General features: G+C 41.0%; 1 protein-coding gene across 20 annotated transcripts in view; it reads left to right on the forward strand.

Moving 5' to 3' along the window:
- Positions 1-26,082, forward strand: part of LOC128692341 (actin-binding LIM protein 2) — a 510,921-nt gene that overhangs the window by 469,313 nt on the left and 15,526 nt on the right. For 18 of the 20 annotated variants that reach the window (XM_070096398.1, XM_070096400.1, XM_070096399.1 and 15 more), the window contains one exon: positions 1,197-1,237. The exons of the other annotated variants lie outside the window; for them this stretch is intronic. In XM_070096398.1, coding sequence (XP_069952499.1) covers positions 1,197-1,237 — 41 coding nt within the window. The remainder of the gene's footprint in view (positions 1-1,196; positions 1,238-26,082) is intronic. 20 annotated transcript variants of the gene reach the window in all.

Consider the following 26,082-nt stretch of genomic DNA (forward strand, 5'->3'; position numbering starts at 1 on the left):
TGCATTGCTAACTAACCAGTCTGCTTCAATGCCTTGTAGTTGCATTTAACAGCATACACTACGACCAGTTCATATATGTGAAGAGTGTAAAATTATGGAATTTTTGGCTTCTGTTGAACTTTAGAGTTTAAGGTCATAAATATTTACACAAAAATAAATTTATTTAGGTGTTGAAGATAGTTTTAGATTTGATTGTCAAGTTTTTGCTCAATGTGAAGCTAGTAATGCATAAAAAAAATTTATTTTATTTTTATTTTAATAGAGGCTTCAAAATAGATTTTTCATGGTTAAATCCTGATATCCCAATATCTATCTACTCCCAAAATTTTCTTCCTCTTCTGGAATGTTAGCCACTAATGCACCACACTGAATTTGTCTCAGTTACACTGTATGATGAGCAGAATTAGACACATTGAGCATCATGTGTGTCATGATCCAAGTTTTCCTGTGGCCTAAATCAGTGACTTATCCCAGAAGTTTCATATAAGTACAGTAATGAAATGTTTGAATAAAGCCTGCTTGTTATAAAATTCTGCCATGCTTAAAGTCATTTTTAGTAGTTATTACAAGCTATGTGAGCAGAGGCAGTTATTGAAGTTAAGCCTTCATAAATACTTCAGAATTAATAATTGCAATACATCTCATTTCCCCCATGTAATGTATATATTCTGTACAGTGTGATGTAAATGGTTTAGAAAACTGAGAAGTTGAAGAATGAGGCACTTGTGCAACATATGTGAATCTTTACTGAGGTAATGTTTTCCCAGCCAGTGGCTTTTTCAGTCCAATACAGAGAACAGTTGTGGGAGATGAAGAGGAGAATGAGGTAATCTGTCCCTCAGCCTGGAGTCATTGTGTTCAGTCCACATTGACTCCAGGCTGAGGGACTGATTATCTCATTTGCCTCTTTATCTTCCACCATTCTTCTCTGTATTGGACTGAAGAAAACACTGGCATAAAGATTCCCAAATGTTGCACTAGTGTATTATTCTTCAATCTGTACCATTGAAGGCCAAAGTCAACAGGCATGTGGCAAGTTTTCAGCGTGCACCAAGTTTCTCTCCTACTTTCCCCATTTTCCCCACTGGTTGTGAATGTTGGGCACAGGAATAGAGTAAAATAAAACATATTTGGAGCAACATAAACAGGATCTTTAAAAAGGATCTGTGTATTTGATTGTGGTTTTGGTCTCTCAGTTTCAGCAGGTTCGCTCACAGAAGCCGATAGGAGCGCATTGGTATGTATTAATGGCTTGCTCTGAGGGCACTCCTGTAGATGTGCATAGGCTTGATTAATTTGGATATTGGGATTTTGGGCTTGATAAATAGATCATAATACTTTTAAAAATAAATATTATTTACCTATGTTAACTTTTTGTTTTTTACTATGTGTACAGTATTCAGTATTATTTTTTATGAAAAGTTTGAGAAACTATTGCTGTTGTGTACCTAATTTTCAATAGTTTTAATTGCACAATGGCAACATATCCTCATGACATACTAAAAAAATGTATGTGTGATAATGAAATAACACCCCAGTTAGAGATAAGGATACATACCAGAGAAAAGTACTGTAACTACGCAAAATGTACACTTAAAAAACTCTTTAATGGGCATTATGCTGACAGGAATGAGGCCAAAAAAAAAATAAAAATTGCAATACAAAGTCTTCTTTGGGACACTTATTTTGCTTTTAGGAGAACTTTAACTTATACAGAGGTTTACATCCAATATACAAAACCCCTAAAAGGTAAGGTAACAGTTAAGTGGATTTTGCAATGTTGGTCAGATCTTTGATTTAAAGGTGAGAGTCTTGCTGTTGATGGAAGGTTGGGCTGTTCAGAAATTAGGAATGCATAAATTGTGTCAGATCCCCGAGTTCGGGATCTCATCGCTGGGAGTTGGGCGAAATGTTAACCCTCAAAATTAATATTGCTCTTAGTGTCAACTTTAAAAAAAAAAAAAGAAAAAAAATGTTTTCTTCTGAAGGTAATGACACCAAAGGTAAGAAATTTTATGGAAAACTCAAGGAATTATGCAAGCAGAAAGGTAGCAGTCTGGGCACAATTTATTCATTGGCAGTTTTGCCCACTGTGTGTTTGATGTACACCTCTGTATAAATATTAAACCTCTCCTTTCAGATTTTGTCCCAATAAGGGTTTGTTCTGCTATATGTGTATCTCTTTTAAAAAACTCGTTTTGCATAGACTTTTGTATTCCAATTACAGATGTCCTAAGAAAAAAAAATCCAATTCTGTATATTGTTGTTAAATTCTAATTTTGACAAGTGTTGGATGAGCATCATGAACATGATACAGCAAATACATACAGTATGTGCCATCTCACAAAATATAATGAAGTAAACTGAGCACTTGACATTGATGAGCAGAGGTATAGAGGAAATAAGGTTAGACAGAGAATGGACATTCCTGTAATGGTTCTAGGTGTTCTACCCTTGCAGCCAGGCTTCCTTGTAGATTGCTTGATTAACCAGGCTGTTACTGCTAGTGGCCCACAGGATTACAGTCACAGCCAGACTGATTTGACTCTTGGATGAGGCAGTGTTGCTGTTCCTTCATGAAAGCTACCTTTGTTGTTTTATTATTTCCAATATCTGCTGGTAGTAGGTTGAAAAATCTTGTTCCATGGATGTGGTTAAAGCAGTATTTTTTCGCCTGTTATTTTTTTTATTAAACACATCAATATTTTTTATTTGGTGTACGTGTTGTAGGCTTATTTTTTAACCCTTTGACTGTCGCGGTCGTATATGTACGTCATGGGAGATACCGTGTTTGACGTATCTATACGCATAAATTCTAGCGGCTTCAAATCAAGCGGGAGAGGGCTGGTAGGCCTACACGAGAGAGAATGGGTCTCAGTGGTCGGTGTGCACCCTGTGAAAAAAATCTGGGACTCAGCGGTGCATTGTGGGAACGCCATCTTGGTAGTCCATTTTCACCATGCCTCGCGGTAAGAAGTTCCTCACTCCTCGGCGGATTGGAGGTCTTTTGTTCCCAAATGATAGCTCAAACAGTGATGATAGTGTCAGTGAAAGTGAATTCCCTGGTTTTGAAGCGGGTGTGACCGAGAAAATTACCCAGGATAACATAATTAGTGATGAAAACCCAGATGACCCACAACCATCCACCTCTGGTGCTGGGCCGGCTCGTTCATGTTCACCTGTACCAGGACGAAAGAGGAAACTATTTGCCCGTGTACAAGACTCAGATGTGAGCAGTGCAAGTGATAGTGATTTCAAGGTTATTGAAAGCACTTCTAGTTGTGACAGTGAGGGTGAATATTCCCCAGTGAAGCGGCAGTATATACGATAGTCGCATGCGGTCTGGTAGTGTGCCATATGCTCTTCCAAGAGGAAGGAGTACATCTCGGAGCACATCCCGTGGCCCTACACCACGTCCTGATAGTGAAGATGACGATATTGTTACGATGGGTATAAATGATGTGGGTGAGGCAGCAGGCGGTGGTGGTGATAGTGACGGTGCCATGAGTCATGTGACACCAGCAGCGGGCCACGCTAGTGCCCGCGCTGCTGACTCTGCACAACTACAACCCGCCTCGGCCGACCCCACACTCTCACAACCACAACCTGCACAACCACAACGACATTACAATATCCAGAACGCACCAGCTGACCGCATCTGGGATTGGCATCAAGATGACGAGTTTGTTCCCAATCCCCATGACTTTGATGGAGGACAAAGTGGAATACGGCCATCATGTACACTTGGGAACAATCCCACTGAACTGGAATGCTTTCAGTTGTTCTTCGATGAACCCCTGATGGACATTATTGTCAGGGAAAGCAATACATACTATGAGTACACCATGGCAAACACTATGCTTTCACCAAGATCACGCCTACACCAGTGGAAGGACACAACTGTGGCAGAGATGTATCTGTTCTTTGCCACAATAATGCTTATGCCACATGTGTATAAGCATAGTGTCAACACATACTGGGCAACAGACCGCCTGATTTCAACCCCTGCTTTCAGTGACATTATACCAGTGAATAGATTTGTGTTACTGTTACGTATGTTACACTTTTCAGACAAAACCAGGCCTGACAGAAGTGACAGGTTATATAAGATCAGACGTGTGTTTATGTACCTGAAACAAAAGTGCTGTATGTATTTTTATCCCTTCAGGAAGCTTGTTATTGACGAGTCTTTGATTTTGTTCAAAGGAAGACTCTCATTCAAGCAGTATATACCAAGCAAGAGGAAACGCTTTGGTATAAAGTTATTTGTTCTGTGTGATTGCAAAACTGGTCTGGTTTTGGATATAATTGTGTACACTGGCGGTAAAACAATGGAAGATACCAGGAAGTTACTGGGTATCTCTGGTGATGTGGTTAGAACAATGATGGAGCCATATCTTGGTAAGGGGCATATTTTATATACTGACAACTGGTACACAAGCCCTATACTCAGTGATTTCTTGCGAGTGAACATGACAGATGTGTGTGGCACAGTGCGTAGAAATCGTAAACATATGCCAAGGTTCGAAGCTGGCAGTCGTAGAGGTGAAGTGCAGGTGTTTGCTGCCAATGACATCATGGCATTTCAGTGGCATGACAAACGTGATGTCACACTGCTGACATCAGTTCACCGACACGAAATGGTAGAGACTGGCAAGCAGAATAGAGAGACCAATGAACCTATTGTAAAACCTGCAGCTGTGATGGATTACAACCTCAATATGCGCTTAGTAGACAAATGTGACATGCAGATTGGGTTTGCTGACTGTGTTCGCAAGAGTTATAAGTGGTACATAAAACTGTTTTTCCATCTTCTTGACATTTCCATGCTGAATGCTTATAATATGTATAAGTTGAAGACCAAGAAGAAACCCAAATATGGTGAATTTTGTTTGTCAGTCATCAGACAAATAATATTCAAGTACCAAGAAAAAACACCTGCAATAGACCAGCGCCCACGAAATTATCAACACATGTCCTCTCGTCTGAGGCCTGGTGATCACTACCCCATACCACTGCCTGCTACTACTGCCAAGAAAAATGCTCAGAAGAGGTGTTTTGTCTGTGGACATACCACAAAACGCCCACAAAAACGCAGAGACACTCGTTTTATGTGTGAGGAGTGTAAGACACCATTGTGCTTATACCCATGTTTCAAAGAATTCCACAAGCTGCAGCACTTCTAATAAAGTGTCCAGTGATTGTACATATGTATATATATTATAAAGCAATCGTAATAAACATTTGTTTACATTGTTTGTGTAAACAAGTTTTAGCAACATTATAATGATACGAGTGTTTTTGCTATAATTGTGTTACATTCAACGAGTGTATATTTGAACATTGCACAATAATTTGGTCTCACAGGCCACAAAAGTTATGTGAAAAAATAAAATAGTGAAAAAAACAAGAAACCATCGAATACAAGTAAATAAAAGTTTACCGGGTGAGCAGCAGTCGCCGCTGTTGCCGCCAGCAGATCAATTTCAGCAAAGTTCAGGACTCTGTATCTCGGTAAGTACTGATGGGAAAAATTTTTTTTTGGGACTAAAACAATCAGAAAAATAATCTTAACATTTTCATAAGAAAAAATAATTTTTGGGCCCTTCGACAGTCAAAGGGTTAAATGAGTAAAGAAAGTTAATTTTTTTTGTTTTCCTCATCTTTGGAAGTTCATCATATGCATCTTCTTCAAGATGTAGCCAAGCAGGAAAAATGTTCATGCTAAGCAAAATTGTTCTCTGATGTATCTAGTTGGCTAAACAAACTTTGGTGATCCAGGGGTGGGGGAGGGAGCTGTACATTACACTTGTTTTTACCATTCTAGCCTTTTCACAATCACTTTTCGTTAACAGTCTGCCCATTGTATATTACGCAGTGCCTCATTTACCTTATCAGATTCTTTATCATCTCTTATTCAGTGATGGGTTGAAATGTGATTACAGTGAGTTTTCTGTCTTTTGGATTCTTACCACAAAAATTCCAATAGTAAACCCTCGATTTAAAGTACTAATAAAGGGAAGTGGACAACCAGTAATAGTAAGTGTGGTAAGTAAGATTATTATTATTATTATAATCAAAAAGAAGCGCTAAGCCACAAGGACTATACAGCGCTGCAGGGCAGGAAGGAAGCGAGGGCATCAGGTGGCAAAAGGGAGATGGAAGAGTAATAGGTTACGGATAACAGCGGGGCAGTGGATGGTGAAAGGGTAAAGGGCAGCAAGAGACTGAACTAGAAAGGGCTGAGGGGAGTGCGAAAAGTATCATCAGAGTTTGTGGAGTAAATCAGTCATTGTCAAGAAGTCAATGAGAGAGTCAGGATTAAAGGAGGGTCCATCAGCAAGAAGGGAAGGTAAAGAGAGAGTAGTAGAACGAAGACTACGTTGGAGGTAAATTCTGCGTGCTCGTTGATAGAGAGGGCAGTCTAACAGAATGTGGCTAATCGATACTGGAACTTGACACTGCTCACAGAGAGGAACAGGGTGCCTCTCCATGAGATACCCATGAGTAAGACGAGTGTGGCCAATGCGAAGGCGGGAGAGAGCGGTCTCCCAACCTCGGCACTGATGACAAGAAGACGGCCAGTAACCTATGCTTGGTTTAATAGAATGAAGTTTGTTACCGAGCAGAGTTGACCAACGTTGTTGCCAACGGGTGCGAAGGTGGGTAGCTATTGCAGCAAAATAATCCAGAAATGGAACACTTCTATAGGAAATTGGTAGGTCATGTACTGCTGACCGCGCAGCAGTGTCTGCCTGTTCATTGCCCTGTACGTCGACATGACCAGGGACCCAACAGAAAACAATATCTTTATGTTTGGTAGAGATACGGCATAGCCAAAGTTGGATACGGAGAACTAGGGGATGAGATGTATCAAATTTTCGTATAGCCTGTAGAGCACAAAGGGAGTCTGAGACTACTACAAATGATGACACAGGCATAGATGCGATACGAATAAGTGCTGCAAGAATGGCATACAGTTCAGCAGTAAAAATGCTAGCTGAAGATAGTAAATGCCCCCGCACGACACTGTCCGGAAACACTGCTGCGAATCCGACGCCGTCTGAAGACTTAGAGCCATCTGTGTACACAGCAGTGGCATGAGAATGGGAGTGGAAGTGATCAAGAAAAAGAGAGCGGGAAGCCACCGTAGACAGTTGAGCTTTTGAGCAAGGGAGTGAGAAAGAACAGACCCGAACAGCTGGAACTTCCCAGGGGGGTAGGGAAAAAGTGAGATGCTACATGAACATATAAAGGTGGTAACTGAAGGGAAGACAAGAGTGAATGTAGGCGAAGAGAAAAGGGACGGAGCAAACAGGGGCGGCGAACGAATAAAGAATGTCTACTAATATCGGTGACCATTCTATAAATGGAAGGATTGTGTAGATCGTGAGAGCGTACATAGTAGCGAAGGCAATGGGCATCACGGCGATCAGACAAGGATGGAACATTCGCTTCTGCATAGAGGCTCTCAACAGGGGAAGAGCGAAAAGCACCAAGGCACAAACGTAATCCTTGGTGATGGATACAGTTAAGGCTAGAGAGAGTAGCAGGAGAGGCCGCGGAATAAATCTGGTCACCATAATCGAGTTTCGATAAAACGAGGGCTGAATGTAGGCGAAGCAGAGTTCGATGATCAGCCCCCCAGGAAAGATGAGCAAGGGTTTTAAGAAGGTTTAGCCGGCTGTGACAAGTTGCCTTCAGAGAGGTAATGTGAGGTTTCCAGGATAACCTACGGTCAAAGAGAAGGCCTAGAAACCTGACTGTATCACGTTCAGGGATACAGGAGCCATAGAGATACAAAGGATGATCGAAGATAACAGAGCGTCTAGTGAAAGTAATTTGGTGAGTTTTGGTACTTGAAAATTTAAACCCATGCGTGGTGGCCCAAGTGGAAACACGGTCGACCTCATGCTGGAGAGAAACTGCAGTATGATGACAGTCAGCGCCAGCACAAGCAATAGCGAAGTCATCAACATAGAGTGATGACCAAATATTGGGTGGAAGAACAGAGGCCAAATCATTTATAGCAAGGAGAAAAAGTGTTGTGCTTAGAACACATCCCTGAGGGACACCTTCAGCTTGGACGAAGTCCGGGGAAAGAACATTATTGACTCGAACACGGAAATGTCTGTCAGTTAAAAAGTTCTTAAGGAAGGATGGTAGATTGCCTCGGAGGCCTAAGGAATGGGCCTGGGCCAAAATATTATACCTCCAAGTTGTCATATGCCTTCTCAAGGTCAAAAAATATGGCAATAACTGAGTGATTATTCGCAAAGGCATTACGAACATACGTATCCAAGTGTAGTAAGGGGTCTATGGTAGAACGACCCTTACGAAAGCCATATTGACTAGCGGAGAGACTGTTGTGTGTCTCTAAATACCACATTAAACGTCGATTTACGAGACGTTCCATCACTTTGCAAACTGCACTAGTAAGAGCGATGGGACGATAGTGGGAGGCATCATGTCCTGTAGTACCTGGTTTGCGGAAAGGGAGAACAATGGCAGATTTCCACAGCTGGGGAAGAACTCCTTGTGCCCAAATAAGATTGAAGAGGTGTAAGAGGACTACAAGGGCTGACCGATGTAAATGTCGTAACATACGAATATGAATGTCGTCAGGCCCAGCTGCCGATGATCGGCAAACTGAGAGCGTTGCCTCTAGTTCTTGAAGTGTAAAAGGCACATTATAATGTTCTTCTCTGAGAGAAGAAAAGTCCAAGGGTACTAACTCTCTGGCAGACTTTGAGGAAAGAAACGAGGGGCATAGATGGAGCCCTCGGGAAATACGGACCAGATGTGTGCCAAGTTCAATGGCAACGTCGAGAGGGTTTGCTACATCAACACCAGCGAACCGTAGAACAGGAGCCGGGTCAGGAGAGTATTTACCACTCAATTTCCTCACTTTTTTCCAGACTGCACTCATAGAAGAAGCAGAGGTGATGGTGGAAACATAGTCTCGCCAACAAGTGCGTTTAGCTTCACGGATGACACGGCGAGCGATCGCACGCTTCTGCTTAAAATTAAGAAGTCTCTCAGTGGTTCTATTGTACCGGCACCTGCCCCATGCAGCGCGTTTCAAACGTACTGCACGAGCACAAGCAGGAGACCACCAAGGCACGCACTTCTAAGAATGCCTGCCTGAGGTTTGGGGTATAGAATGAGAAGCTGCGGTATAAACTGATGTCGAGAAGAGGTGTAGGAGCTCATCAGTGGAGGATGAAGAAGGAACCTCACTAAAAGCAGTGAGGTGTGAGTAAAGATCACAATTTGCCCGATCAAATTGCCAGCGAGGGCTACGGAAAGGTGGTGAATAGGAAGGAGAAGTAAAAATGATTGGAAAATGATCGCTGTCATGTAAGTCCGGTAGAACAGACCAGGTGAAGTCTAGTGCAGTGGAGGAAGAGCAGACTGATAGATCGATGCAAGAGAGAGTATGAGTACGAGGATCAAAATGGGTGGGAGTACCCGTATTTAAAACATGGAGGGGGTAAGAGGCGAGAAAAGCCTCCAACTGGATGCCACGTGAGTCACAATGAGACCCCTCCCCCAGAGGAAATGGTGGGCATTAAAGTCACCAAGTAACAGAAGTGGTGGTGGTAAGGATGAAACAAGAAAGGCAAAGTCTGGGATAGAAAATGCTCGAGAAGGAGAGAGATATAAAGAACATATTGTAAACCACTTATTCAAGTGGATACGGGCTGCAGTGTAATGCAGCGAGGTATGGACAAATAGTTGACAGTACGGAATATCATTGCGTAGAAGAAGGGCACTTTCATTAAAGGTCCCATCTGAGAAAGGATCCGAAGAATACAATAAATTATAGCCTGAGATAGGTTCGAAAACAGCCGAGTGTAATTTTGGTTCTTGTAAGCAAGCACCAACGGGTAAACCTGGAAAGCAACATCTGAAGCTCACCCCGATTACCCCTGAGGCCGCGGATATTCCACTGTAAGTAGGCCATGATTGGCGATGAAGAAAATACCAGGAATCTGTAGGTAAAGGCACCTACAGACTAGAGGGGTTAGAAAAGTCAACGTGTGGTGGCATTGGAAGACGGTCAAGCAGCGAAGGAACGGAGCGTTGCGAAGAATGGGGTTGTGAAGATGGAGGAGAGGGAAGAGAAGGAACAGGAAGTGAATCAGTGTCCGTTGAAGGTTTAGTCTCTGCAATATATTCTGAAATGGCTTCAAGTGTTTCTGAATTCAAAGATGTATTGGAGAACATATTGGAGATAGAAGGAGGGTGAGTAAAGATTGGGACAATAATGGACTGTACCAAAGTAGAGGGGGAGGGAAGAGTGTAAGGGACTGGAGATGAAGTGTGGGGGGGGACAGAAGAGGCAGAAACCTGGGAGGTGGCAGAAGAGGGAGAAACTTAGGAGGGGACGGGGGTGGAAGGCATAGTACGAGGAGGAGGGTGAATCTCCACACTTGTAATAGAGCCAGAGAGAGGGAAAGAACTAGGTACAGAGACTGGAAAGGTAAAGTGTGGAGGTGGAAGAAGGGAAGGAAGGGGCAAAGAAGATTTGAGCAATGTGGATTTTTTGGACCTCTGAGAAGTAGAGGGGCGATTGGTATTAGGTGTCGTACGAGGTCTTGTTGATACTGGGGCTTGTGAGGAAGGACGTGAAGATGTGAGAACAGACCGAGTTGTAGTCGGGACGTCAGAGCCAAGGACAGCAAAAGGATTAGATGCTGGAGCGGCAATGGGAGGGGTAACAACAGAGGAGGCTGCAGAAGATGGGACCCCAGAAGTGGGGGGATGTTTAGAAACACGGGGTAGTCTCCCTTGGAGGCGGAGATGAGTAACTGCCATAGCATAAGGGAGACCTTCTGCCTCTTTGAGGCAACGGATTTCATGTTCATTTGAGTAGACCTGGCAACGGCGGGAGTATGAAGGGTGAGCTTCATTACAATTAAGGCAAGATGGAGGTTGACTGCAAGATGTATTAGAATGGTCGTCGGCACCACAGACTGGGCATTCGGCCATAGATCTGCAATATTTTGCTGGGTGACCAAAACGCCAGCAATTTCTACACTGTTGCGGTGTAGGTATCACCTTTCGAACTTGTAACCGATGTCCCGCGACATATACAGAGGACGGGAGTTCTCGGCTGTCAAAAGTTAAACGAGCCACATTGCAAGGGTAACGTCTCCGCGCCCGGGCAGGAAGGACATAAGTGTCTACTTTGAGGATTGGGAGATCCTGGAGTTCCAGCTGTTCAAGAATGTCATTGCCACATGACTGGAAATTCTGTTGGACTATGGTATGGGGCAGAATGACAGCACCACTACAAGAATTGAGAGAAAGATGTTTTTCAACAGTGATAGGAGTAGTATCAATATTCGAAAGGAGAGAAAGATCATGAGCTTGGGTAGCATTCTGGACAGTGACGATGCGCGTACCGCTCTTGAGAGCATGAAATGAAATATCTCTACCAACATGACGCAGGAGCGCTTTGCCAATGCTATGGTCAGAAAGGTAGGCAGAAGAAGTCGGTCTTAAAGTAAAGAATTTAGTCCACTGTGTGGTCCGAAACTGAGCTTGGAGAGGGAGTGCTTGACGTGTCGGTCTTTTCCAAGTAGAATGGGAAGGTAACGAAGGAGCATCATCAGGAGATTGACGTTGGCGTTTAGGATTAGGACCGGAGTTGATCCGACGGGAAATGGGCTGGCAATTCAAAAATTGCCGTACAGTAGAGGGAGAAGCCGGAAGCATAGTCACAGGAGAGCGGAGTTCAGACAAATCGAAGGAGGCAGTCGAAGCCCCGGTACCTGAAGCGGGTGAGGAAACAGCACCAGCAAGAGGTACAGGGGCATCAGGAGTGTCCAAAGAGTGGTCTAAACACAAGGCAGGGTCAGAATGGGGTGCGGTATCAAGAAGGGGCCCGGGGGTAGTGGGCTCATGGATTGGGTCCTCCATGGTTAGGTTACTCCTTTGCTTTTTGTTTTTAAGAAAAAAAAAAAAGAAAGAAGAAAAGAAAATAAAAATAAAAAAAGAATAAAAAAAAAAGGGGGGGGGGGAGCGGGGAGGAGTAGTTCCCAGGAGGAATGAAAGGGCCGGAAATCTCCCTCCGCACCCAAGAGGACCTCAGCACCGCTAGTAGCGCAGATGCAGCATGGAACCCGTGCCATACCCTACCCTTCATGCCAGTAAACCAGCAATCTGGGATAGCAACCTCACATCTGCCGAGCTACCTCGGTGGACAAAAGAGAGGGCAGCCGGATATCCGCCACAAAGCATACCTCCTTCAGCCACCACCCCCGGAATCCGAAAGGTGGCTTCCAGAGATACACCTGTTGCCCGAAAGACACCCAAACCTACTCCAGGATACCGGAGAGGGATCGGGACATCCCCAGGCGATCCAGATTCCACGGCAAACTACGCCACCGCCAAGAACCTCAACGGAATGGGATGGACCCCAGTGTCCTTTCCCCTACCTAGGAACTAGCGCGCCTGTGGGAGAAATCCCAAAGGCCAAAAAGAGGAAGGGCAAAAGGGAGGGGTGGGGAGGAGGAGGAGGAATGGAAAAAGGGGAGGATGGGATAGGGGAGGGGAGAATGGGGGGTAATTAGGTTCGGTCTGAGGAAGAAGACCGACAGGTCTAATTCCTCAGACCAAGAGCCTCTTCACCACGCCAAGGAGCCCCCCTTGAAGAGGTGTGGTAAGTAAGAAAAGATTATTTTTCTCTGATTGTAATAATTCTTTTAAATAACCAACTTTGCACATATTTTCCAAATTTGACACAGTGGATTTTGTCCAGTATTTCTAAAGCCCATTAAATCAAGGGTTTATTGTATTTGCATTTTTGTTTTAATATCCACATCTCTTAGTTTCTTTCCTATTCTGTCCTGGATTGCCAGCACAGTTACAAACTCATGGGTATTATGTGATCAAAAGTTCAGCTCAGCCTTAGTTTGCCTAACAGTTAAACCAAGTGAAGTCTTACCTGGTGCATTGACCAGAGGAAAACATGGGATAATTTCTCTAAAATACTTATGTTTGCACATAACTTGAATAGGTGATTAACTCTGTGGCAGGTAGAAAGCTGGGACACAGGACTGTGGTCATGTATAAGGCACAAAGCCATCAGCAGAGATGAGACAAAAGTAGCTGTGTTGGTGATGCGGTAGTGTGTGCACCAGATTTTAAATTCTAGTTGTTTGGAGATTGTCTAAAACACAGTTTGTATCGTGTGAAATTCCTGTTTTTTTTTTTTTGTGATGTATTAGACACATGTGCAAGTGTTGCATATGTGTCTAATTTATCAGCTTCTTAGTTCCCTGAACCATTCATTTATATTATTCACTTGATGTGATGTTCTTTTCTGTAGGATGCAGTTCCTGGAGCACTGCTGTGGTACCTGGGAGGGCAGTGCCCTAGTCAATACTTGGTTTTCGTCTACAGATTTGGTACTCAATTTCTTTGTATGGTCTCCTGTTAACCTTTATAATTAGGATTAACCCTTCGACTGTCGAAACCCCAAATCCTGAAGTCTCTCTCTGTGTTGCAAAATATTAAAAAAAAAAAAAAAATATTTTTCTTATGAAATGATAGAGAATCTTTTCCCAATGGTAATGACACCAAAAGTATGGAATTACGCTCTTGCGAAGTTAGCAATCTTGGTGATAATATACGCATCAGCGATTTCGCCCACTTTGAGCCCTATTTTCAACCAGTTTCATTGTTCCAGTTGACCAAACTCATAGCTGTTTCGTTAGAACTCCATTTGTTCTATTGATTGAGTACAAGAAACTGCCCATTTACCAATTTCAACTACCCAATAAAGTGGTCAGAAATTGGCAATTTGGTCAATTTCACACAAATTAAAAAAGATGCCAATTTCAAAATAGGGTCCAGAACAAACAGTGCAGACATTCCTGGCACTAAAATAACATTTTCTTTGTTCATTAGTCATGTATCCAGGCCCCTCTTATATTACTCTTGCATTCTATTTTGAATTTTTATTCACACAAAAAATAGATTTATTGTTGTGCAGACTACTGCATTATTATAATAATTGTATAAGTAATGTCAACCCATTCATGACTGCATATTAGACTGGCCAGTTGGACACGTATTGGACGGTGACGTCATTTGTTTACTCATGAACATTGGCAAAAATCGAACATTTCTGTTACTCTGAGCTCAATTTCAAGGTCCTTTTCATCGTGAAACCAATCAAAATCATCTCTATTTCTGTAATATATCTTTCATTTTATCAAATGAGACCAAGAAAACGAGAATACAAGCATAAATACTACATGAACATACACCTCAAAGTCGGCATTTTAATCCAAAAAGTTTTTTTTTTTTTTTTTTTATACTGCACACACTGACCACACAGAGCCAATCTCTCAAATGTGGGCCTACCAGCTTTCTCCCACTTGATTGGAAGCCACTAGAATTTTGGCATGTTAATATGTCAAAAACACTGGCTCGTAAGACTTGTATATACGACACCAACAGCCAAAGGATTTAAGTTGTTGCTAAACCTGGCGATTGCTGGTATGCACCTGGTGAGTGCATACCAGCTGGTTGATAAAGAAGTGAGTCATCTGTTTTATCAGCTGATGGCTGTGGATTAGATAATTGTTGAGGTTAAGAGGGGCCCACTACAGTATACACCATATTGAGGTAGAGTCATCAACTGGCTTTCTCCAGCCCATATAAATTTTTGAACAGAAAATTTTCATAACTCAGCCACCTTTTTAAAACTTTTATGGCATGTAAACTCAAGCAAAACAGCATAGTACAGTGGATAATCATAAGTCACATGGGTTACACTCCTGAAAACTGTGTTCTGCTAATATTTTCTGTGATTTATGGACTGAAAAGCATACAGGAAAAATAGGGTTGTATTCTTTAGACTTCCGATGATGATGATGATGCTGTGAAATGCCTGAATTCTTGTGAGGTTCAGACAGTTAAAAGAAAGTACATTAGCAAAAAAATGGTTACATTCATAAATTACATTATCTGTTACTTACCTTTGAGTTAAGGATGTTTAACATGTTGAAGTGAGTGGAGAGGGTGGCTGTGGACCTAATACACATTCTTTTCACTGTCACACTGAGGATTACTCATTGCACAAGCCCTTATCATTGCCTCATCTTGAATTGGCTGAATCATTGATTCTCTAACACCAAACACTTGTGTTGTCTGCATGATGTACCTTCAGTTTTTTTCCTATTAAGCATAGTTTCACGCTTAATCTCTTTTCCTGGCTTCACCAGCATCACCTGCACTTCGTTTGGAAGCCATAAATACCCAAAGATTAAATGGGGGTAATAAAAAGGAAAAACTGAGCGATATCCACTGAGCTAAAAATCATACAGTACCCGTCCAGATACAATGACCTGCTGGAAGGCTAGTTTGTTTTCATCCCATCACACCTCTGCAGTGCCAAGACAATGGCACTGCCTATTGTGCATAGAGCTCTCAGGCCTGCCTGCTGTAGCACTTCTAAACAGAAATGCACGTCACCAATTAAAATTAATTCTCCTCTGGCGCTCTGTAACAGAAATGGGTGCGGTTCTGTTGAAAATGAAAGCTTAAATTTAAAAACACGAGCTATGGTCTGTACTAAAATAAATTAATATAAATAATGAATAGCAGTCTATTGAAAATTCACTACAACAGTGCACACTACGAGAGGTTTTGCTGTGTGATCCTGTTCTTTGTATATCATTCTTTTTTATATTATCCTGTATACTATTATGTACTATTCTCTACATAATTACTGTATTTTTAGTACACTTGAAATACTTTTTTATCACTTAAAATTTCTGTCATAGCATAGGGTGAGGATGTTGCAGTTCAGAGGGTCGTTTAAACTGATGTCTGCACACTTTTTTTTTTTTTGGGGGGGGGGGGGGTCACTCTTAGTGGAAGGTGGCTATAGCAAAAAAAAAAAAAAAAAAAATCTCTTAACAATATGGAATTAGTGATAAAAAACTGGTGTTACAGTATGTGAATTGATCCCAAACTAAATCTCCTCTCTGATCTATATAACAGTCAGTTTAGTGCAGACCATGACTGTACATGTTATAACGTAACTGAGCAAAATCTATTGTCAAGGATCTGACAATGTAGCTAAATACTAAGTAAACACTATGATATCAATGTACTCCTGGTTACTAAATGCTAAATGCAAACCTAGCTTTCATTATTCTTACAGAAATTTGGTTAAAACACAATCCTCTTCCTTGGATCGAATCTCAATGCCTTTCATTCCCCATGCACTAGATGACCTCTGTATATTTAGTGGTTTCCCTGATAAAAAAAAATTAGATATTTATAACTTATCTGGGTACACAGCGATACATAACTGCAAGTCTGATCAAAGGGGAGGAAATGTAATCTACTATAATAATGAGATGAAATTGTATTATCTCCACATGTACCTGAAACAAACCTGGGAAATACTAGTAACACAATTTAATATTCAAACAGGAGCTATTTACAGATCACTACATGAGACACTTGGGTATCTTTATTTTGGAAACATTTCACCAAACAGTGGCACCCTTGGTCCAGTATAGAGAAGCATGGTGGAAAATCAGAATGAGTTTGAGGTGCTGTAATCAGTCTCTCAGCCTGGAATCGATGTGATCAGTTCATCAATCTTGACAGAAGTACAGCATATGCATGGAGAAAGGGCTTGTATACTACAGACGAGTGAGGCAAAGCAGATGTTGCATAGTCTAACAGGAATTGTAGAAAAATGGTACAGAAAACCCGACAAGTTGACAAATGAGACGCTTGTACAACACTTGGGATCTTGATACAGGGAATTCTGTTTGCCTAACATATAGGCATGACCTGCTTCACCTGTGGATTTTTTGTGGTGACACTGTCTTCAGCTGCTTTGCCTCTCCTATCTGCAATATATAAGCCCCTTCTCTGCACATATGTTGTACTTTTATTAAGATTGATGGACTAATCACATTGACACCAGGCTGAGGAATTAAGTAGCTCAAACTCCTCCTGATCTTCTGCCTTATATCTCTTGAATGTTAATAGAGTAGGGTCAGGTTCTTCCTCTTCCATTTCTGTTATCTGCCTCCCTTCTACCTGGGAATTCAGTTCCTTCAACATTCCTTCTGCAGTTTGTTCATTATCGTCTTCTGCCTACATATCTTCCAAGCTCTCACCTGGCATTCTACTGGCCAGATCCACATTTCCTGAACCTGACTATCCATTAAGGGAGAACTTGTGCAGCTATTCACCACATAAGGCAATAATTTTCTCCAGCCTGCAGTTATTGTTGACTGGAGCACTTGATCCCATGCAACTTTTGCATGTGTAAGGCATCTGCTTTGTTAAATTTATGCCAGAATTCTGCCTCTCCAGTGTCTGAGTTATCATCAGTTGCTGTGGGGAGTTTCTGCACTACCCTTGGTGTATAGTGGCACTTAAATGTCTTATTCACCCCTTAATCTAGTAGTTGCAAAGATATATAGTATTTTGTGGCTAAAACCCTACCTTCACATTTGAGTCAACATACTGCAAGAGTTTAAAATGAGTACAAGAATATCCAGAGTGATTAGAACCTTGAATGGGAGGTTATTTATATGCAGGTGCATCTTTTAGTGAAGAAATAAAATAATTCTTGAACCAGTCAATAAACAGGGCCTCACTCATTCATGCTGTCAGGTTACAATGCTAAATAACAAGCAATGTGCTTATGCCTTCATCGAAAAGGGACTGATAACACCAGAGAGAGTGTGGTATGAAGTACCTCCAGAAGGCAACTGACCACTTGTATGGGTGTTTATACCAAGGAGTGATGCTAGACTTACTGCTGCACATCAAATTAGTTTTTTCACCTGCAATTTGGACACAAAATTTAAATAGCATTTTACTGAAAATGCGAGTTACAGTTGTGAAAATTATTAGTCTACTGTATCTCCATAAATATGGCTCCAATGGCATTGTTTTGTTTAGTCAAAGATATTCTGAGAAAAACTGATTGAGGTTTGCATAAAGCATTGTATTGCTGACAGTACCAAGAAAACACAGATGTAGAGTGAGCTTTTACTGTGACAATATTTTGCTCTGTGTGGTTAGCTGGTTGACCAGTGGTTTAGGACATGCAGTAAGCTCTTTCTGAAAATTTTTAAAGCTGGTTTTCATTTGAAATTTAATAATGGGTGCACTGTATAGCCCTTGTGGATTAGCACTTCTTTTTGATTATAATAATAATAATGGGTGCAACACTGATTGTTCAAGAGGCTATTTTCCTTAAATACTCTATCAGTATAATGGCATTATGTACTATTACAGTTCCTAAAAAAAATGAAAAGGTCAAAAATTTACCAAGCATATTTAAAAAGTAAAAATTGCCAGCTTTCCCAGTAAGGGTACTACATCAAAATAAAAAAGGGATATACCTTTGTCATTTGTAATAAATAACATTCAAAATTAAATTATATTTGTATACTGTGTTCATGAACTACCATAATGTGAACATGATATATACCACTGTATATATGATCATTATCATGCATATTACCTATGTTTTTAATATGTTGTGAGGATGAATTGTTCATAGAGATACTATAATTAAGTAAATAATAATAATATATTATGCAAGACTTGATAATATTCATTTGTTAACAACAGTCATTTAAATACTTTAGTGTATGCTAAATAAATTATTTTTTTAATTCTTATTTTTCCAACATTTACCACCTTTCATAGTACTGTACTATTGAACTTGCCCCTAAGTTTTCATCAGTGAAGGAAAGCCTCATTATAGTTACCCAAGTTTAACAGTTTCATAACCAGTTTAACAGTGGGTACAGTACACATCACTGTAATGTTAATATAAATTAATATTTTAGAATTACTGTATCAGAGTAATAGTTGTGTATAAAACCTATAATGTTGTAGCTTAGAAAACACCCCTGACTTTGTACTTCAGAGTTTGTATTACAGTCTATATAATTTGTTAATTGAAAAGAAATGAAGTGATAAATAGCATTAACTTAATGGTGATAAGAATGAAGTCTTTATTTTAAAGTACAGTACTCATGTCCGTAAATGTATACAAATCCCATCTTCCTGCACACTAAATACATCATAATTTGGTCATAAAATTACATTAGCATATAAAATAGCAATATATTAGTCAAGAAAATAAATAAGAGATTAATTACTCAAGCCCAAAATCCACTACGTTACAAAATTTATCCTTTTAACACCTTTTGAAAACAAAAGTAGGTTATCATCTGGGACAGAGCATGCATTTTGTACCTTTTTGTTTCATGTGGTACGTCTGGTTGTTGTTCCTGTTTTGAGTATAAAGTCTTAAGTTTAGTTACTTAGCATGTAACCTATTTTCAGCATGTTAACATTGTATATGTACAGTAACGTATTTACCTTTGCATTTTTTTTTTATTTTTATATATTTACCTTTAAGACTTTATACCATAAATGTTTATATTTGCTCTTAAGCAGTCCAGAGAATGCCATATATAGATATTGTAATATTTATGTAGTCTTTAGAAAGCCATTGCAGATAAATTTCTAGTACACACATTTTTATTGCTATTCTGAACCTTCATTCACTTTTATTTATTTTTTTATCCCACACTTCTAGTCAAGTGAACAGCTTTTATCTGTTTTGATTTGCATCTATATTTCCTCTGCTGAATATTGCTAAAACAATTAGAGCATGAGGCTAGGAAGAAAGAACAACTTTCATTTGTCTTGGCACATATTCCATAAACCTAGCATACTGATGCTGTTTTGGCACAAAACTAATATAAATTTTGCATACTGACACTCTTGGTGTATAACTCTAAATCTAGCACACTGCCAATCTTTGTGCATAATTTCTGTAAGTTTTAACATAATGACACTGTCTTGCATTCACTAACTTTTTAAGTGATTGCAGTGAGTAGTTTTGGCTTTACATGCAGGTTTTACAACTTTATTGTTTTCAGGATGCAAATTTAGAAAATGTATTCAATAGCATTTATTAATGTTATTCCAAACTACTGTACCCTTTTTTTTTTTATGATCCTGCATGTAAATATTTTTTCTTGGTCAGTGGAAGAGCATTATTTATCACATTTGGTCATTATTACAAGTTTTTCATAGTGAAAACTAAATGCTGTATATTATAAGTACTGAATGTTTTTATCTCATTATGGTCTCATTTCAAGGACTTCCTAAAGTGCTAGACTCAAGAGCCCCAACAGAAAATGAAAATCAATTTCTGTTAGTGTGATGTATATACATACACATATACGTACATCTTTCTTTCAACACACTGGTCGTATCCCACCGAGGCGGGGTAGCCCAAAAGGAAAAACGAAAGTTTCTCCTTTTACATTTAGTAATATATACAGGAGAACGGGTTACTAGCCCCTTGCTCCTGGCATTTTAGTCGCCTCTAACGACACGCATGGCTTACGGAGGAAGAATTCTGTTCCACTTCCCCATGGAGATAAGAGGATAATAAACAAAAACAAGAACTAGAAAGAAAATAGAAGAAAACCCAGAGGGGTATGTATATATGTACAGTGGACCCCCGCATAACGATTACCTCCGAATGCGACCAATTATGTAAGTGTATTTATGTAAGTGCGTTTGTACGTGTATGTTTGGGGGTCTGAAATGGACTAATCTACTTCACAATATTCCTTATGGGAATAAATTCGGTCAGTACTGGCACCTGAACATACTTATGGAGTGAAAAAATATCGTTAACCGGGGGTCCACTGTATATGCTTGTACAAGTATGTGTAGTGTGACCTAAGTGTAAGTAGAAGTAGCAAGACGTACCTGAAATCTTGCATGTTTACGAGACAGAAAAAAGACACCAGCAATCCTACCATCATGTAAAACAATTACAGGTTTCTGTTTTACACTCACTTGGCAGAATGGTAGTACCTCCGTGGGTGGTTGCTGTCTACCAACCTACTACCTCAATATACGTATATATACATTACATATATATGTATATATACAGTGGACCCCCGAGTTTCACGATTAATCTGTTCCAGAGAGTCTGCCGAAAGTTGAAATTCACGAATGGCGAAACCATGTTCCTCATATGAAATAATGGAAATCCAGTTAATCTGTTCCAGACACCCAAAAATATTAAAAAATAAAAAATTATTTTTTTCAAATTAAATAGATTTACACACAGAAAACAATGAGAAATCAAGTACATACATATATAAAATAATAACATTACATTTACCTTTATTGAAGACTTCTGGGTGTATGGAAGACGAGAGAAGGGAAGAGGATGAAGGTACACTATTGTTTGGAAGGGGAATCCCCTTCCATAAAGACCTCAGGTACCAAGTCCTTTTCCGGGGTTACTTCCTTTTTGTTTTTTAATGCCACTGGGACCAGCTTGAGTCACTGGACCCCTGTCACACAAAATATCCGTCCAGAGAGCTCTGTTTCTGGTGTTTCTTTAAAACTTCCCTAAAATGGGACACAGCATCGTCATTGTACATGTTGCCAACACAGCCTGCAACAGCTTTGTCAGGGTGAAGTTCATCCATAAATGTTTGCACCACAGTCCACTTTGCACAATTGTCCTTAATCTATGCCTTCCTCCATCTCTCTTCCTCATCCTCTGAAGCAATTTCCTGAGCTGTTGTCTGTTGCTGTTGCAAATGAAGCTCTTGCAGCTCCGTTGTGGTTAGCTCTTCATCGTGGTCCCCCACCAACTCTTCCACATCCTCGAAACTCGCATCCAACCCCATGGAATTCCCCACTGCCACAATACTTTCCAATGCTGGCATAGGCTCCTCAAGGTCAGCCCCAAACCCTTCAAAATCCCCTCTCTTGTACACATTGTGGCCACAATTTTCTCCAAGCAGAGTTCAAAGTCCTGGAAATCACTCCCTCCCAAGCCTTACCTGTAAGGTTTATGCAGTGGAAGATATTGAAGTGATCTTTCCAGAACTCTCTTAGGGTCATTTCAGTGTCTGAGGTCACTTCAAAGCACACTGCTTTGGTGTACAGTTTTTTGAAGTTTCAAATTACCTGCTGGTCTGTGGGCTGGAGGAGAGGAGTGGTATTAGGGGGCACGAACTTCACTGTGATGAAACGAAACTCCTGCACCATTTGCTCTTCCAAGTCTGGAAGACGAGCAGGAGCATTGTCCATTACCAGGAGGCACTGAGTTCCAATTTATTTTCCAGGCAGTATTTCTTCACACTGGGGTCAAACATTTTATTGAACCAATCAAGGAAAATGTCCCGCGTGACCCATGCCTTACTGTTAGCCTTCCACATCACACACAAATTAGCCTTGGCAACCCTGTTTTTCGTGCAAGAAAGGTATAAAATACCGACAATATGAAAGTTAAGACACAGATGTTGCACATGTGTCTTAACTTTCAAACCCTGTTTTTCTTGAACACTCTGGGATTTTGAGTGATGCATCAGTAAAGGCTTTACTTTGCAATCCCCACTAGCATTACTACAAAACATGAGAGTTAGCCTGTCTTTCATAGGATTGTGTCCTGGCAGTGCCGTTTCCTCCAGCGTGATGTAGGTCCTCTTTGGTATTTTCTTCCAAAACAGGCCTGTTTTGTCACAATTGAACACTTGTTGGGGTTTGAATTGTTCAGTCTCTATGTACCCCTTGAATTCCTGAATATATTTTTCAGCCGCTTCTTTGTCAGAACTGGCAGCCTCACCATGCCTTACCACACTGTGTATGCCACTACGCTTCTTAAATCTCACAAACCAGCCTTTGTTGGCCTTAAAATCACAAACATCAGCACTCGTTGCAGGCATTTTCGTTACGAGATCGTCATGTAACTGCCTTGCCTTTTCACAAATTATCGACTGCATAACACTATCTCCTGCTAACTGTTTTTGGGTAATCCACACCAACAATAACTCCACTTCTTCGAGGATTTGTGATCTCTCTTTTGTCAACATATCTACCCCTTTTGCAACAACAGCTTCCTTGATTTCCTTTCCCTTTGCCACAATCGAAGTGATGGTTGAATGGTGTTTGCCATACATCCTGGCAAACTCTGAAACACTCAATCCACTTTCATATTTTTCAATTTCTTTCTTTCTTTAATTCAATCATGTTTCTCATTTTCTTTACCAAAGGGCTGGCATTAGTTTCTTTAGGCCCATGGTGACTTATTTAGCAGTTGGAAGCACAAAAAAGAATGGAGTATTACGAAATGTATTGTACGAATGCGTGGGATGATGGTCACTTGCTGATAAACAATGGCACATTGAGTGTGAATGGTGCGGGAGACTGGTTTTGTGTGCACGCTGATGCTGGGATGCCTGTCGGACACGTACCAGACGGTCACCGAATCACAAGGCCAATCATGAACCGTGAGACTATATTTTGCCGAAAATCGGATTTCATGCAAGTTGCGGTCGCTGAAACTCGGGGGGGGGGGGGGTCCACTGTAAATAATACATGTTGTCTCGGAAGAACTCTGCAGTAGTACAGGTAACCACAGTCTGCTTGATGATAATTGCTTTTAGTGTGGATTATGTTTCATGAAGAATAAGAATGCAGTGGGTAAACTGTTGTCTTTGAAGTAATATCGATAACCTCCTTTTGATATTTATATACATAGCGTAAACTAAATTAATCAAGATAGAAAAAAATAAACTGTGATGAATTCTTGTAAAATTGTGGTACTCATTTAGCCTGAGAAGACTGTGGACTGCATTAAATAAATGGGATATACAATACAATATTTTGCTTCAAATTAAATTCAGCTAGTGTCAGACAAGAAGGCAAAAAGCTAAAGAAAATAAATAAAAATACCTGAGTAATCATAATGTTTAGGAAGCATCTGATGTAAATTAAATACAGTATATCATTATCTATGAATATACAATTAAATGTGTGTGTGTGTACAAGGACAAATCACACAAGAGAAATTTAAATAAGTACATATAAGCAAATAAGGAATATATGTGAATACAAACAAACATAAAGGGAAAAGTAATCCACGTGTTAAGTCCGGATACATGGAACACTGTAATGACCATCTTAAGTGCAAAAATCTAGAGCTTGAAGTGTTAAGAATAATTACTTTTCAGTGTTCTGCTTCCAAAGTACTACACATGAATGTGTATAACCATGGCTTGTTTAATGGTTGGTATGATGGTACACATCAGTATGAGTTAATGAAATTTAAGTGTTTTTGAGATGAAGTGAATAATAAAAATGCAGTGGCACCCCAGTTTTCATCCTTAATCCGTTCCAGAAGGTCGGCCGAAATCCAAAATGGACGAAAACCGAATATTTCCCATAAGAAATAATGTAAATCCAATTAATCCATTCCAGACACCCTAAAATATTAACAAAAAAATACATTTTATAGAGAATAACTATAATTTTGCATACAGAAAACAATGAGAAATAAATATAAAGCACTAATTTTAATGGATAAATGAATATTTAAATCACTATTACGTACCTTTGGTGAAGACTCTTGTTGGCGTATGGAAGGTGAGGAGGGGAGAGAGAAGAGAGGGTATTGTTTGGAAGGGGAATCCCCCTCCATAAGGACTTCAGTTATCAAAGCCCTATCTGGGGTTACTTACCTTCTTTTTCTTTTACTGGCATTAGGATCAGCTTGAGTCACTGCACCCCTGTTGCAAAAAAATCTGTCCAAAGAGGCCTGTTTCTGGCATCTCTAAGATTTGCCTAAAATGGGACAAGACATTGTCATTGAACATGTTGCAGACATGGCTTGCAACAGTTTTCTTAGGGTGATAATTCTCCGCAAAACTTTGCAACTCACTCCTCTTTGCACACATGCCCTTAATCACTGAAGAAGGCACATTCTCGCCAAGATGGAACTGATTGTCGTTTGGACTTCCTATACATCCTGGCGAGCTCGGCCACACGTACGCCACTTTCGTAATTTGATACAAGCTCTTGAATTCTATCGTGTTTCTCACCTTCTTTACCAGAGAGCTGGCACTCCGAACTTTCTTTGGCCCCGTGCCTCTTCAAGGGGGGCCTTGGCGTGGTGAAGAGGCTCTTGGTCTGAGGAATTAGACCTGTCAGTCTACTTCCTCAGACCGAACCTAATTACCCCCCAATCCCCCGTTCCCTATCCAATCCTCCCCTTTTTCCTTTCCTCCTCCTCCTCCCCACCCCTCCCTTTTGCCCTTCCTTTTTGGCCTTTGGTATTTTTTTTTTTCCCACAGGCACGCTAGTTCCTAGGTAGGGGAAAGGGCACCGGGGTCCATCCCATTCCGTTGAGGTTCTTGGCGGTGGCGTAGTTTGCCGTGGAATCTGGATTGCCTGGGGATGTCCTGATCCCTCTCCGGTATCCCGGAGGGTGGCTTTGGGTGTCTCTCGGGCGACGGGTGTATCTCTGGAAGCCACCTTTCAGATTCTGGGGGTGGTGGCCGAAGGAGGTATGCTTTGTGGTGGATTTCCGGCCGCCCTCTCTTTTGTCCACCGAGATAGCTCGGCAGATGTGAGGTTGCTATCCCGGATTGCCGGTTTACTGGCATGATGGGTAGGGTATGGCACGGGTTCCATGCTGCATCTGCGCTACTTGCGGTGCTGAGGTCCTCTTGGGCGCGGAGGGAGATTTCTGGCCCTTTCATTCCTCCTAGGAACTATCCCTCCCCGGTCCCCCCCTTTTTTTATTCTTTTTTTCTTTTTATTTTCTTTTCTTCTTTCTTTTTTTTTCTTAAAAACAAAAAGAAAGAAGTAACCTAACCATGGCAGCCCTAGTCCATGAACCTGCTACCCCCGGGCCCCTTCCTGATACCGCACCCCGTTCTGACCCCGCCTCGTCTTTGGACCACTCTTCGGACACTCCTCATGTCTCTGTACCTCTTGCCGGTGCTGTTTCCTCACCTGCTTCAGGTACTGAGGCCTCGACTGACTCCTTCGATTTATCTGACCTTCGCTCTCCTCTGACTATGCTTCCGGCCTCTCCCTCTACGGTGCGGCAATTTTCGAATCGCCGGCCCATTCCACGTCGGACCAACTCTGGTCCCACGCCTAAACGCCAACGACAATTACCTGCTTATGATACTTCTCCACCTTCTCGTTCCTCTCAGAAAAGATCGACACGTCCTTCACTAC

The sequence above is a fragment of the Cherax quadricarinatus genome, chromosome 53 (genome assembly GCF_038502225.1).
Source record: "Cherax quadricarinatus isolate ZL_2023a chromosome 53, ASM3850222v1, whole genome shotgun sequence".
NCBI lineage: Eukaryota > Metazoa > Arthropoda > Malacostraca > Decapoda > Parastacidae > Cherax > Cherax quadricarinatus.